At 40.2% G+C, this 14,571-nt stretch overlaps 1 protein-coding gene across 2 annotated transcripts; it reads right to left on the bottom strand.

Annotated features, from left to right (window-relative positions):
• Positions 1–5,161: 5,161 nt before the first annotated feature.
• On the bottom strand, positions 5,162–14,282 carry LOC121985277 (guanine nucleotide-binding protein subunit gamma 2-like). Of its 2 annotated transcripts, XM_042538625.1 has the most exons (5): positions 14,212–14,282; positions 13,956–14,136; positions 5,734–5,786; positions 5,607–5,651; positions 5,162–5,533 (listed from the first exon to the last, which is right to left on the bottom strand). In XM_042538625.1, exons 2-5 carry the CDS (start codon positions 14,103–14,105, stop codon positions 5,428–5,430), a joined length of 354 nt encoding a protein of 117 aa, XP_042394559.1. In that variant the 5' UTR covers positions 14,106–14,136; positions 14,212–14,282; the 3' UTR covers positions 5,162–5,427. The 2 variants fall into 2 exon arrangements, with proteins under 2 accessions (XP_042394559.1, XP_042394558.1); XM_042538624.1 differs by having other exon boundaries at positions 13,956–14,268.
• Between the last annotated feature and the right edge of the window lie 289 nt (positions 14,283–14,571).

Genomic DNA, 14,571 nt, shown 5'->3' with positions numbered 1-14,571 from the left:
TAATCTAGGTATTTTATTTGTGTTAACTTACCATGGTTGTTTGCCATATGCCATGTCATGACATCATATTTAATTTATGATCATTTGAAATGTCATGATAATGCTTAGGTTATTATATGTCATGCTCTAGTTAAGTTTCATACTTTATGCCATGACATCATGACATTGACACATGTTTTCCATTTATGATATCATTTTATGTCATGTCATCATCTCTTGCATTAATAATCAATTGAATTGATTTAAGGATGAAAACACATTTTGATATTGAGATCAAATTTGTGTTTAGAAAATGCATGAGACCTTAGTCTAAGATACCTAAACCCATATCTCACATCAAAATTGACATGGATGTGTTTGATACACTTTAGATGTGTGTGAGATATTAGGATCATGAGTTAGGATCAAGGTGCATAGTTCTTGTACCTAGATGAGCCTAATTCAAGAAATGGAGGATCATAGGGAAAACTTGTGTACAAGTCATGTACATTTAGCCCTAAGATTATGGTCCTAAATTAAAAGGTTTAAAATCATTTTGAAATTGATTTGTAAAACCTTGATGAAGCCATCTTAGTGATAGCATTCATCATTGAACATTGTGATACAAAGTTGAGTTAAACTTGAAATATTTCAAAGTTTTGAACTTTGTATCAAGATTGAAAAATGGAAGTTATTTTCATAGAAAACTATTTTTCCATGATAATATATGATATGAGGAATGTATCCTCAAAATTTTACGATTTTTGGAATTTTTGGAATTTATTAGGAGTTTCTGAATTTCGGAAGGAAATCGAAACTGAGAGTATGGATCGGTCACCGGACCGATCCAGAAGTTCTGATCGGTCCGGTGACCGATCGGGCGTCCAGTGCGATCGATGAAGGGTGGATCGGTCCGGGGACCGATCCGAGGTTCATCGGTCCGGGGACCGATCAGATTCGATCGGTCCGGGACCGATCGCGTGCGCTTCGATTTTCAGTTGGTCGAAATTTCAGGAAGTTGGGTTTTGTGGATTTCTAAAGGTTTGAAACTCGCCAAGACATTGTTGGTGCAATGGTCAAGGGGGAGTTGACCTTTAGGGGAAGTTTTACCTAATTGTCAAGGGGGAGTTGACTTTTAGGGGGAGTTTTTACTCCAAAAGACTTTTAAGGATTAGTGATATGGGATTATCACTAAGTTGATTGTTGAGTTTAGTATCAAGGGGGAAATTAAGAGTTTCAAATGAAAGGTATGAGACTTTCATTAGGAAGAAACTCTTGACCTTGATACCCTCCTTTTTCTTTTTGATGTGTGTCAAAAGGGGAGAGTAGTCATTGGAGAATTATTGGGGAACCCAAGTTAGGTTATCGGGTTAACCTAAGCTAGGGGAAGAATGTCAAAGAATGTTCAAGGAAGAACATTGGAAAACCTGAGTTAAGGTTATCGGTTTAACCTAACTTGATTATGGTTTTGTCAAACATCAAAAAGGGGGAGATTGTTGGTGCAACCTTAGGTCAAGGTTGACCTGGTTGACCCGACTCGAGTTGACGTGACTCGAGTTGTATTTTGATGTTTGACTTGGGAAGATTGTCGGTGCAACCTTAGGTCAAGGTTGACCTAGTTGTGTTGCATGTTGATGTTTGACACTCGTGAGAGAGTTCTATTCTTGATGTGGGACAAGAATAGATGTTTGGGAGATTATTGGTGCAACCGTAGGTCAAGGTTGACCTGGTTGACCTGATTCGGGAAAAGTCCAAGTATGGAGACTTGGCACGGAAAAGTCCAAGCAGGGAGCTTGGCACTGGAAAAGTCCAAGTATGGAGACTTGGCACGGAAAAGTCCAAGCAGGGAGCTTGGCACGCGAAAAGTCCAAGTATGGAGACTTGGCACTGGAAAAGTCCAAGTATGGAGACTTGGCACGGGAAAGTCCTGGTGAGTGAAGCCAGGCAGTGGGAAAGTCCTAACTGGGATGTTAGGCAGTTGGAAAGTCCTGGTGAGTGAAGCCAGGCAGTGGGAAAGTCCTAACTGGGATGTTAGGCAGTTGGAAAGTCCTGGTGAGTGAAGCCAGGCAATTGGAAAGTCCTGGTGAGTGAAACCAGGCAATTGGGAAGTCCAAGTGTGGAAGCTTGGCATGTATGGTCGGAGAGGGTTCGGTAGCACGCTCTCTGGACCGTCAGGGGTGAGGGCAGCAAGCTTGGAAGCTTGACTCGAGACTCACAGCTTTGGATCGGTCTGCAGACCGATCCAGTGGCACAGTGGCACGGCTGATCGGTCTGTAGACCGATCCAGTTGCCTGATCGATCTGCAGACCGATCAGGCAACACTCAGTAGCACACTGAGTGTATACTGATCGGTCCGGGGACCGATCAGGCAAAACTCAGTAGCACACTGAGTGTATACTGATCGGTCCGGGGACCGATCAGAGACGAGCATCGCGAGAAGGGGAAAGGAAGGGGATCGGTCTGTGAACCAATCCATCTCCTCTCTGATCGGTCCACAGACCGATCAGAGACGATCCACCTCTTCCCTGATCGGTCTACAGACCGATCAGAGTTCTAGCCGTTGCGACTCAACGGCTAGTTTCTTAGCTGTTTCTTCTTCGCAGGTATAAAGGGGCTGAGGGCTTCTACAGGGTTTCTTCTTCTTCCTTCTGGAAGTACTCTTCTGCCTGAAGCTTCTGCTTCTTCTTCCTGCTGAGCTTTGTTGAGCTCGTTGGGTGCTAAAGCTTCGCGTGAGCTTCTTCTTGTTGCTGGTTTTCTAGCTAAGCTTGGATCCGAGAAGCTGCTGCTTCACCAGGGTTCCTACTGACTTCAAGAAGGCAAGCAAGTGTTGTTTACATTTCTGTTCTTGTTTTCTTGTTCCTATTTGTACTCCTATTGCTGTTGCAAAGATTGTGGTGAGGTTTCTCCACCCACAAGGAGTATCTATTAGCCGGGTTTCCGGGGACTCATCCACCGACGGATTGGTAGGCTTCGTCCACCTTACGGACACGCCGAGGAGTAGGAGTTCATCTCCGAACCTCGTTATATGGTTTGTCTTTCTTCTCCTGTTTTCTTTCTGCATCTATTTTTCCGCTGCGCTAACCCTAGTTTGTAGAAAGAAACGAGCAATTTGGGTCGGCTATTCACACCCCCTCTCTAGCCGTACGAAGAGATCCTAACAAATATATCCCCAATCTTAGCTAATTGTGGAGCCATAAATTCATGGATGACTTCAACCTAGTTGAATTTAACAAGGTTCTCAAAATCATCTACTATATCTATAAGACCTAAAGGGACCTTATATGTACTAAAAGAAAATAAGACACATACAAATATATACAAAATGTAGAATTTATAAAATAATAAAACATCATCATCTTCTTCAACACGATTGGTATACAATTTAAGCAACTCCTCAATTCTGGATCTAGTAGCTTCTTTTTTATTTGAAAAGTAAGTTAGAAAGAGGTCACCCGATGCTTTAGTTGAATTTATCGGAACCGAAGCTCGACGGTTTGCAATACCAAGCAACAATGAAACATCTTTTCTTGTGAAGGCAACTGGTACACCTAAAAAACTCAAATAATTAATAATCTTCTACGACAATACCAATATTATATACGATAATATCATGGCAAACGAGGACTTGAAATTATCTAATATCAGGCCCAACGTTAGGCCTGATATTCGATCATATCAGACCTAGGTTGAGCCTGATATGAGATCATTTCAAACCCTCGTTTGCTATGATTTACCAATAACCAGGACCATTTGCGGACCAACATAAATAAATATTAAGATTTTTAAATTATTTTATTTAAATAAACTACTATTTCATGCTTAAATTTCAAAATTATAAGTTGTACCTAAGAATCTAAAGGTTTGAGAACTTAAATCCCAATTTTGAAATATATTGACCAATATATCACAGATATGATGCATTTCTTGTATTTCCAAGAAAATACTAAAGGGAGGTTGTTTGATCATTGATATGTGTCGATGATGTAAAATAACAAATCCATGATGCCTTCCTTTCTTTGTGGATGTTTCAAAAAAACTGTTAAAGTGACCTAACATGCTGTTCCAATGTAGTTTTTGTCCCAACTGGTTCGGCCTTTGCAAATCCGATGGTTTTGATGGTGATACCTCTACGAATAATTTAACAACAGAGGATGAACCACCCAACCCACTTGCTTCCGCCATTATGAAAGAAGAGTATTGACAGAAACCCTAAACTTCACAGTAGAGGATGAACCACCCAACTCACTTGCTTCCGTCGGAAACACTTGATGTCGCCTGACGGACACACGAAGACACTTAAGTAGTCTTTCGGTGGGGACGATCTCGCAACTAAAATTGTGTGAAAGATTTTCGCTATCAGAGAGTTAAGAAAAGCGCGCGGGTTGCACGGGTTGAGAGAGGAAGAGAGAAATATATTGACGCCATCAGCATTCGAACCATCAATGATATTTTTAAATTTAAACAATTCAAATGTGCTTTGGAAACATTGAAAAATGGGATGGAAAAATACGATGTTGACGGGAGGGGTTTAAAAGGAATTTCACATTTTGTAATATGCCTTTTGGTATTTGTAAAAGTATAATACGTCTTTTGATAAATAGTATACTCTACCTACGTCTTTGGGTAAAACGCCGTATTTGTTTTTGGGAATTGAAACTTTAAGGTGTAGTTGAGGAATTGAAACTAGAGAGAAATTTTTATGAAGGCCCCATACTATATGTATATTGAAAACGATTTATATGGACTTAATTAATGATAAGGTGGGACTTCTAATTTAGTGTTTGGTGCAGAACTTCGAAATCAAATTGTTAGAAAGCTAGCTTCTCACTTTCAACCTTCTCTGCCTTATAATAGCAATCAGCAACACAGGCCAATGAGGCAAGAATATTGACGCAGCGTTAGTACTAGTCGTTGCTCATAACCACAAAAGGTAGGAATTCCATTATAATAATTAACCATACCTAAATGCGTAAACATAAGTTTTTGTTAGGAACGCTTGGAAACTGACCTGCCAGGTTTTTGTCAGCCTGGCAATTGTATATGATCATAAACATACCTATGCAAATAGCTAATCTGAGAGTCGGGAAATCTAATCAGTATTAGAATGTAACTAATTTTACTAGTTAAACATACCTCACTTCTTTCTGATAGCATTCCAAAGCAAGAAGATATGCATTATCGATACATAATCACATTTTGAATTGAGTAGATGTTTGCACAAAGAACCAATTGTCTCTGAATTAACATCATTGCCATAACAAAAATTTGATATTGATCATATTTTTTTCCCCACACCACAACAACATGCGCATTATCACAATTGCAGCTCCCGCTTGATGAGGGTGAAATGATTTATCAACACAACCAATTGCAGTTTGGAAACACTTCAAATTGTGGTGACTGTACGTTTTGATTATCAACGAGTCATCAGCAAGGGTAACACCTGTGTTAAGAGGAATCAGAAGAGCCTTTGTTTGTCCACCACTTACGACTTTGAGAACTACGGACTCGTTGGAACCATCGGTGCCATGCAGGATTCTCAGGGCCTGGTGTACTGGTAAAAAGGAAGCAAGGGCAACGGATCGTCAAAAATACTGAAAAAAAAAAAGTGCATGTTTGAAACTCACACAGGAAGAAGAGCATCGGATTTGTCTTCTGTGTTAGAGCAAACTCTGCAGATTCCACCAGTTAAAAGGGTTGTTAATACAAGGTACGAAAATGACAACTCAGGATATAGAAACAGCAGCACTTTACTCCTTGCATGCTTCAGCAGAAGTCTCCGTCGTCTCAAGTTCATTTAGCTCCGTCTGCATCCACACGGGTATAATCACTTTAAGATTTAGTTTTTTTTATTACTTATGAAGATAGACAGAATATTACATTGTACACTTAAACTCCAACAGCCTAGTTTGATGATATGCAGTCTCCTAGTAAGCTGTTCCAACACTATAAAGAGTCATTTTGGGGGTTTCTTTGGGTTTCTTTTGTGAATTACACAATATTATTATGGAAATTTTTGAAGCAATCGGGTCAATGCATGAAATGGATTCTTTTAGTAGTCAAGTCTATTTTTGCACGTCAGTGGCGGTGATATTAAGGGTGAAACAGAATAAAATATTCCTTGGCTAGTCTATAGTTGACAATAAGAAAGTTAATATTTGACTGGTCTGTGTTACAGACTACAGCTACGAAGTAAAACAATATTGTTGTGAAATGCCACTTTCAGGTCCCTGGTTCCAGGAAAGTCATTATTATCAGAAATCTAAATTGTCCTCCATTGATAAGAATAGTTTCACAAGGAAAGCCAATATGGCAAAATATCATCCCATGACATAGTGGCAGCAAGCCAGCCTTAAGGTAATCAACTTTTATTATTGACTGCAAACTGCAAGTTGATTAACAGAAGGAGAGGAAGGTACACCTTCTTAAGTAAGATGATTAAGAGACAAATTTAAAGTATAAGTTTATTTTAAATGACGTGCATGATTCTATTTTCTTTTGTATTTTTCCAGAATCACTGGATTGCCTCCCTTTGCAAAGCAAGAAGCAAATATGAAACACATATATGTGAATTAATCATGTGATCAAAGAGCAGGATTCTCCAGTAATTGTAGCTAAAAAATCTTTCCAAATCATTACCAACTAGTTTCCATAAACTTTCCATAAATCCAAAATGGATCTAGAATGATTCATGTGTATATTTGTTTGTTCAGATGACCACAAACTTATAATGGAAGGTGAAAATTCATGTTAAATTTAGGAGACTAATCTTGCCATGAAGGCTAAATTTATTCACTGTTTAATACAGGCATATCAGTTGACACCATGGTACCTAGGACTAGCACACTCGCTCACTTGGTTTAGTAAAGCAATAGCAACATTGCGAATCAGGACACAGGTAGTGAAGATGCATAAGGACTGACAGTGCCAACATACTTATCTTTTCGTTTACTCCTTAATAAATAAAGGACAGATGGATTTATAAATCCATCAGCGGATCACTTTTTGGCTTATTTTTTATCCGCCCAAATAGGAAGGTATGCCCTTCTCTTCCTCTTTGTAGCATCTCCACCAGCCTGTCGCCATCCCAGCGTTACCACCTGTGAGCCACTAGTGGCTGCCGTAGCTCGCGGCTGACCACAAGCGGCACAACACGACCTCGCGCCATGGTGGCATTGTGTGGCCGCTCGGCTTTTTTGTTTTGCTTCATTCTTTTTGTGAATTTTCTTATCTTCCATCTTCTTTCCTTTCTTTTCTTTGACTTCGTTTTGAAGGATTTTTTTCCCTGAGGAGATTCCTTTCCTCTCTGAGTCCAGACATTTCTTGCTAAGCATATTGCATACGGAATTTATGTAAAAAGCTTCAGACATGGAAACTTATATTTTTTAATTCAACATTTGTTAATTAACATCCATTCTAAACATGCGATCATTAAGCATTCAACAGTCATCTACTTGGCAAAACAATCGCACAACCCTCCCTCCTTCCCCACGATGGCCAGCGAGGTCTACCTCAGGACCACCAGGAAGCCGTAGAAGTCCGAGTGCAGGAGGAGCGGCAGCACAAGGAGAACGAGTGCAGCGGCGACGAGGACGAAGATACCCAGGGAGCCAGCGGCAGAGAACGAGAGAATCTAGTTGATTCTCTCTGGTGCCTCCCTTCATTGTTTTTTTTCCTTCGCTATTTTTTTCTCCCTTTTCATCATTTTCTCTTCCTTTCCCTCTTCCTTTCGCAGGCTTTTCATGGGATGCATTTCTCTCCACTTCTTTCTCTTTTCTGTTCTCTTCCTTCGTTTGAAAGATGTGTTTTCCGTAGGGATTCCTTTCCCTTATGGATCCACACTTTGAAGGAAACATAGCATAACCGATTCCAATTCACCCTTGTGGGTAGGGAAAGAGGCCAAACTCTTGAATCAAAGAACTACTAAAGTTCCGCTCTAATTATTTATTTAGAGATACTATAAAAGCTCGAAAAGGAAATTGGCTTAATTCAACTGACTTCATCCGGGCACCAGCTCCAACCCAAACTATTGTTAGGGTCGATTTGTAGCTAGGGGGGGGGGGGGGGGGGGGGGAATAGCTCATCGCGCTTCGTTGACTTGCTTCGTGATGATGATATGCAGCAGATATAACTCGAAGCAACACTCACAACGCTAACACAAAGGATTTACTTAGTATCCACCTCAAGAAGAGGTGACTAATCCAAAGATCCACACACGACACACACTCCACTAAGAAAATACTCCTCGGTAACTACCGGAAGTGGAGAAACCTCGTACAACACTCACACAACAAGATACAACACACACAAGAAGAAAATACAAGAATACAAGTGAAAAACCTCTTCTTGCTTGATCTCTTGTTGATGAAGACGCCTCTGGACCTTGTGGAAAGTGCAACAGCACTTCTCTTCCAAGCTCTCAGTCCAGCGGTGAGTAGGGGAGAAGAATTGTGTGCGCTGAAGGAAGGCTCGAGTAGAAGTCTATTGGAGAAGAAAGCTCGCCACGACTTTATACTCGACGCTTCTAGGGCTCCCAATCAATTGAGCTTACTCCCAATCAATTGCCACGTCACATCCACGTAATCGCAGCTGTCCATCGCTCACTAACTGCGCAACGGTCATATCCCAATCGATTGGGGAGGCTTGAATCGATCGATCGATTGATTCAGAGCGCATCTGTGCTCTCGCTGGAGAAGCCTGAATCAATCGACTGATCGATTCAGATTTCTCGCATTCGCGCGAGAAATCCAGCCCTAATCGATCGGCTGATCGATTGGGGAGACTTTTGTGCTTGCAATCCAGGCTCTCAATCGATCGACCGATCGATTGGGCTGTTGTTTATCGCAGCACTCTCCCAATTGATCGGCTGATCGATTGGGCTTTGGTCCAATCGATCGACTGATTGATTGACCACCTTTGACTTGCTTAACTCAAGCTCAAGGGTTCCCAAATCCAACATCCGGTCAACCGTGACCTGTTGGAACTTCTCATGCCTAGCATTCAGTCAACCTTGACCTGCTGAAACTTCTTCACCAAGTGTCCGGTCAATCCTTTGACCCACTTGGACTTTTCTCCTCATGTCAAGTGTCCAGTCAACCTTGACCGACTTGAACTTACCGTCTCGTGCCAAGTGTCCGGTCCTCGATGACCTACTTGAACTTCCTTCTACCAGATGTCCGGTCACCCTTGACCCATCTGGATTTCCTTGTGCCAAGTATCCGGTCACTCCTTTGACCTACTTGGACTTCCCAACACCAGGTGTCCGGTCTTCCATGACCCACCCTGGATTTCCACGTGTCTGGCTTCACTCACCAGGTCTTTCCATTTGCCTAGCTTCACTCAGTAGGACTTTTCATCTGCCTGGCTTCACTCACCAAGACTTTCACCTAGCTTCACTCACTAGGATTTTCAACTACCTGGCTTCACTCACCAAGACTTTCAACTGTCCGGCTTCACTCACCAGGACTTTCACCTAGCTTCACTCACTAGGATTTTCACCTGGCTTCACTCACCAGGATTTTCGCACTGCCCGGCTTCACTCATCGGGACTTTCCAACTGTCTGGCTTCACTCACTAGGACTTCTCTTTGCCTAACCTCCAATTAGGCCTTTCCCAATCAAGTATCCGGTTAACCTTGACCTACTTGATTCTTCTTCACATCAAACTAGTCAAACCTTGACCAGAGAAAAATTGGACCAACAATCTCCCCAAACAGACGATTGCACCTGCAATCTCCACATATTGTCAAACATCAAAACTCAAGCTTGAGTCAACTCAAGCTTAGCAACCTGGCCAACCTGATCCAAGAGATATTACACCAACAACTATAACCTGGGGGTCGATGAACCCAGGGAGGGATCGCAACCAATTGCGGTCGGATTGTGGTCACGATCTGGCCGCAATTGCAAATGGTCCATCCTTGATCCACTTTTTTGTAGGGGGTGAATAACCCTGAAAAATGAGTTAGACAAATCTCTTGCTTTCCAATTTAGCAAGGATACAATATTAATTAAACCAAGTAATTAGCATAAAAACAATAACATAAACAAAAAGAGTAAGAAGGCTAAGGATTTACTTGGTTACGACCTAGATGGTTGTTAATCCAAGACAGTTGAAAAATCTCTATTATAAATATCTCCTTCGTAAAGGCAGAGTAGCCTCTTACAGACTTTGAAAGCTTACAAATGACTAAGAAAGTTGTTACAGTGATTGTTGTTTTGAACCTCAGCTAAAGGGTGATATTTATAGCATTTTGGAAAAAATTAGCATTTGTTGACGTGGCACTGGAAGAGGCGCCTCGAATGTTGGAGGCACCTCTAGCTAGATAAAGTTTTATTCAATGTGCAACGGTCAGCCAAAGACTCTGCTTGAATAGAGGCGCCTCGGTTGATCGGAGACGCCTCGACTACTGTTCATATGAGATGCCTCTAAACAACTGAAGTGCCTCAGGTACTGTTCATCCGAGGCGCCTCAGGTCTCAAAATTGGTAGAAGCACTGCTGTACTTTAAGGCGCCTCTAATTCACTTTGAGGCGTCTCGAGCACTATTCATCCGAATGGTATCCGAATGATCAATTACAGTATTGATCATTCTTTTCCTCGCACTCGCTTGGGTAATGCTCAGGTAGTCCAGAGTTGTGCTTACCTGAACCCAACTCCAACCATTCCTCGAGCAGATTTCCTCCACGTCTTCTCATTCCTGATGTACCGCGCATGTCCTTTTTGTCCACCGATGTACTATTCCGCAGCTCCTCGTCTCTCGGATGTACCGAGCTTGTTGACTCGCTTTTTGTGACATCCTTCTCGTTCACTGCGTCTTTCGCTCGACTTCTTGTATTCCTAAGTTCCTGTGCACTCAAACTCAAGACATCAAAACTGCCGGACCTAACTTAACTCAGTTGACCACATCAAAACTAACCTAGGGTACTTAAAAAGGTAACTTCTTGCATTGGCAGAAGTTAGTGGTGGCAAAGTCTGAACATATCTGTATATCCAAGGTGGCTTGGAATGGCTTGACATGACAACTGAGAATTATGGAAACATGATGTCCACGATGTTGATGCTTACTTTTAAAACTGTTTGGCGAAGGCAAGAAGCTAAAAGTGAACATATAAGTAAACAAGCATGAGAAATGATGGAAGAAATTCTGAAGATGAGCTAGAGAATGAAAGCTAAATGGGAAGGGTAAAAGCATCTAGACAATTGAGAAGAGGACAACTGGGGAAGGTATGATCCAGTAAAGACAACAAAGAAACATGCGTTGCAAATGCCCCGACTTAGACATCCCAGAAGCACCCATCCCAATGAATATTAAAATGCCGCAAATAGACTCTTATGATGACAGATAAGACTCAACGTAGTAAATAAGTTGGCTTTGGGCCCAATTATCCAAGTATAAGATCTCAAATGCTATAATGCGTTGAGATTCCAATATAACTTTGAGTGAAGTAATTACTCAAATGGTTCTCTCAACTTTCGACAGTAGAGATTATCTATTTTGAGGAGCCCACCAATGATTTAAGGGCTATTACGTAGGGAATGGATGAATACATGATTATGGAGACAGCTTGATGACTTGAAGGTAAGGGAAAGATTAACCTTTGCCAAATTTATTAACCCATTTGTCAGAATGGATAGATACGTTGATGAATCCCATTGTATCTTATTGGCATTGAGGTTGTCACAATTATTGCATTTCTAATATGAGAACCTTTAAAAGTCCTTCGATGAGATGCTGGATAAAGAAAAAAAGTGTGCAACAACAGCAAAAGTGCCAAAATGTCCAAGCTGAATTCTCATAAGAGAGGTGAAGAGGTATAATGTGTTGAAGAATATATTCCCCAAAACCAAAAACCTTATGATTGCCAAGGCCATTTTACTGTTGATGGCCACTAACCCAATGAATATTAAAAAGATGCAAATAGACTCTTACAGTTACAAATAAGATTTGACATTGTATATAATCTGGCTTTGGACCCATATATCCTAGTATAAGATCTCGAATGTTTTAATGTGTCGAATATTCCAATAAATTTGAGTGAAGTAATACTCAAATGGTTCTCTCAACTTTCTATAGAAGAGATTAGCTGTTTTGAGGAGCTCACCAATGATTTAAGGTCTATTTCATAGTGAACGAATAAATAGAAAAAATAACCGATGATGCTGATAGTTCGATGAATTGAAGAAGAGGGAAGGATTAATCTTTGTCAAAATTCATTTATGCATTTGTAAGAATGGATAAGCATGTTGATGACTCCCATCATATCTTAAGCATTGAGACTCTCATAATTATTTCATTCCTAATAGGAGAAGCTTCCAAAGACCATTGAAGCCATGCTGGATAAAGATAAAAGTGTGCTACAACAGAAAAAGTGCCAAAATGTATGCTGAATTCTCATTAGTTGTGTCTATGTTCTATCTGATTATTAATTTTCCTACCACAATGTGGACAAATATAATTCAAGCTGATCTATGTTAATATAGCGTGATAGGAGATGTTGCAGTCTGCATCAGTTAATCTAATAGAGGAGTCATTAGGGTCAACAGATATGAATCAGAAAAGCGCAGAACTAAAAAGAGGTACAATGCATAACCTGAGGTCAAGCAGACAACCTTCTTGTTTGTCTATTTGGCAAAACTGGTTTAACCTAACCTATTAACTTGACTTAACTTAGACTTTAACAAGGTAGGGATTGATATTAGATTGTATGCAGGATAGAAGCGAATGCCATACTATCCCAAACTTGCATAAGCTCTGCAAGTCAATGGAAAGCCAAGGAGATCAGGGTCATTGCATATTTTGAGAAGCTGAAGCATAAGATAGAGAAATTTAATTATTTCACAGTAGAGCTCATTGTTTGAGGTGATAATGGGAAGGCTGATGGTATATCCAAGTTTTGAAAAAGGCCAAAGGTGTCCTACGAGAATGATCAAGAAATCATTGTAGACACAGTCAGTTCTAATAATATATCTGAGTTTCATGAATGAATTTATGGAGAACACATTGGGGCAACGGCCGTACAAATACTCACCTGTGCTAATTTGGGAAGGGATTAGACTCTTGGATCAAAGAACTGCCTACACTCTGCAGCAACTCCAACATGAGGAGAGCGCTTCAGTCAGTTCAACCAACTTCAGCTGGATATATCTGTGACCTCCTTTTTGCATCTTCCTTAATCTTAGTTTCCTCTAGTTTGGATCTCATTGTAAACCAATGTTAAATCTTTTTAGTGGATTCATTTAACTGTTATTGTAATTTGACCATAACATCATTTTAACAACACTCATAACACAATAAAGCAAATGAAGTATGAATCTATGAATACATACATATGCCTTCTTTTAATATTTATAAGATGTTTCGTCTTTAAGATGATAAAAAGGAGAAACACTTTTCAATTTTTTTAAGCACTCTATAAGCATAAATAAACTGAATAAAGAGAGTGATGAACTAGAATATCCAGTAGATTAAATAAAGAACATAATAAACTAGAATAACTTATATTTTGTAAGTTATCAGACGACAATTACTACTTTAAGAATTAGTGGACACCAGAAAGTAGTCAGCAAGTACACCTGAATATTTACACGGAGTACCTACAGTACTCTACCAAGTACTATAGTATCTTAATTCTTTTGCACGAACCATAGAAAAAATAGTTGTTCATTTCCGGGATTCCTCTTTTCTCCATCTGACATAGTTGTTATTGCTACTAAGTCAATGATACGCCTCGTATTAAACATAATTTTAGATAGCATAATAGCCGTACGTTTAAAGTCGAGGTGGCTTTTTCAGTTCATGTAAAAGACAAAACACTAAATTTACTCCTTTTAGCGAATCTCATGCAGCTTGAGAAATCATGATCTAAGCAGAACCATGCTTTTAGTTCAATATGTATATCTGGAAATAAACGAGATAAACTAGTAAATCTAAAATCAGTGGCAGAAGGATATAAAACTAGAGACATAGAGGGGAACCTCGAGGAACTGGATCTCTTGGCTGAGCCGAGTGATGGCCGCCGATAAGCGGTGCTTCCCCAAGAAGTCGCCTGTTCGCGACGGCTGACGCATAGACGGAGGCAACAGGTGCGCCTCCGGCCCTTCCCCTTCTCCTCCGTTGACCGCCATAGTATCTCTCCAACCCCTTTCGGGTGCGTCCCTAATCAGCAAATGGATCGATCAGAGGATGGGGAAAGAAAGGGCGAAATTTCTTGGTCGGCGGAAAGAAGAAAACCATATGAAGAGACGTGGAAGAAGCAGTTAGCTCACTTCTCCGTGGGGCGTGATTTAAGAAATTGTGTCCCTGACTAACGCATAAGGTCTATTATCATAAGATCTGAAGTTTTAATTTTTAATTAGATAAATATTTTTTTTAATGCATTATTTATTATTTTAAATATTAATAATCGTTCGTAATTTCTTCTTCGTCCTTGGGATGAATTGACGCTGGGTGTGAATGTATTCATTTTTTTACCATCATAATTTAAAAAATTACTCAGAAATTTATTTATGTTAAAATAACATGAACACCCAAATAATTTGGTTATTTATCTAAAAGAATCTTTAAGTTACTTATTGTTCTATTCCATTTAAT

The sequence above is a fragment of the Zingiber officinale genome, chromosome 5B (genome assembly GCF_018446385.1).
Source record: "Zingiber officinale cultivar Zhangliang chromosome 5B, Zo_v1.1, whole genome shotgun sequence".
Classification (NCBI taxonomy): domain Eukaryota; kingdom Viridiplantae; phylum Streptophyta; class Magnoliopsida; order Zingiberales; family Zingiberaceae; genus Zingiber; species Zingiber officinale.
The sequence above is the reverse complement of the archived record's forward strand: the minus strand, read 5'-3'. Positions and strand labels throughout refer to the sequence as shown.

Bases quoted from the DNA above. Each gene is read 5' to 3' on its own strand.
- LOC121985277 (XM_042538625.1), bottom strand. From the start codon at position 14,105: ATGGCGGTCAACGGAGGAGAAGGGGAAGGGCCGGAGGCGCACCTGTTG. The intron at 5,787-13,955 runs GTTCCCCTCTAT...GTGTGGATGCAG, and splicing joins AAGAGATCCAGTTCCTCGAG to ACGGAGCTAAATGAACTTGA. The intron at 5,652-5,733 runs GTAAAGTGCTGC...TGGAATCTGCAG, and splicing joins TCTGCTGAAGCATGCAAGGA to AGTTTGCTCTAACACAGAAG.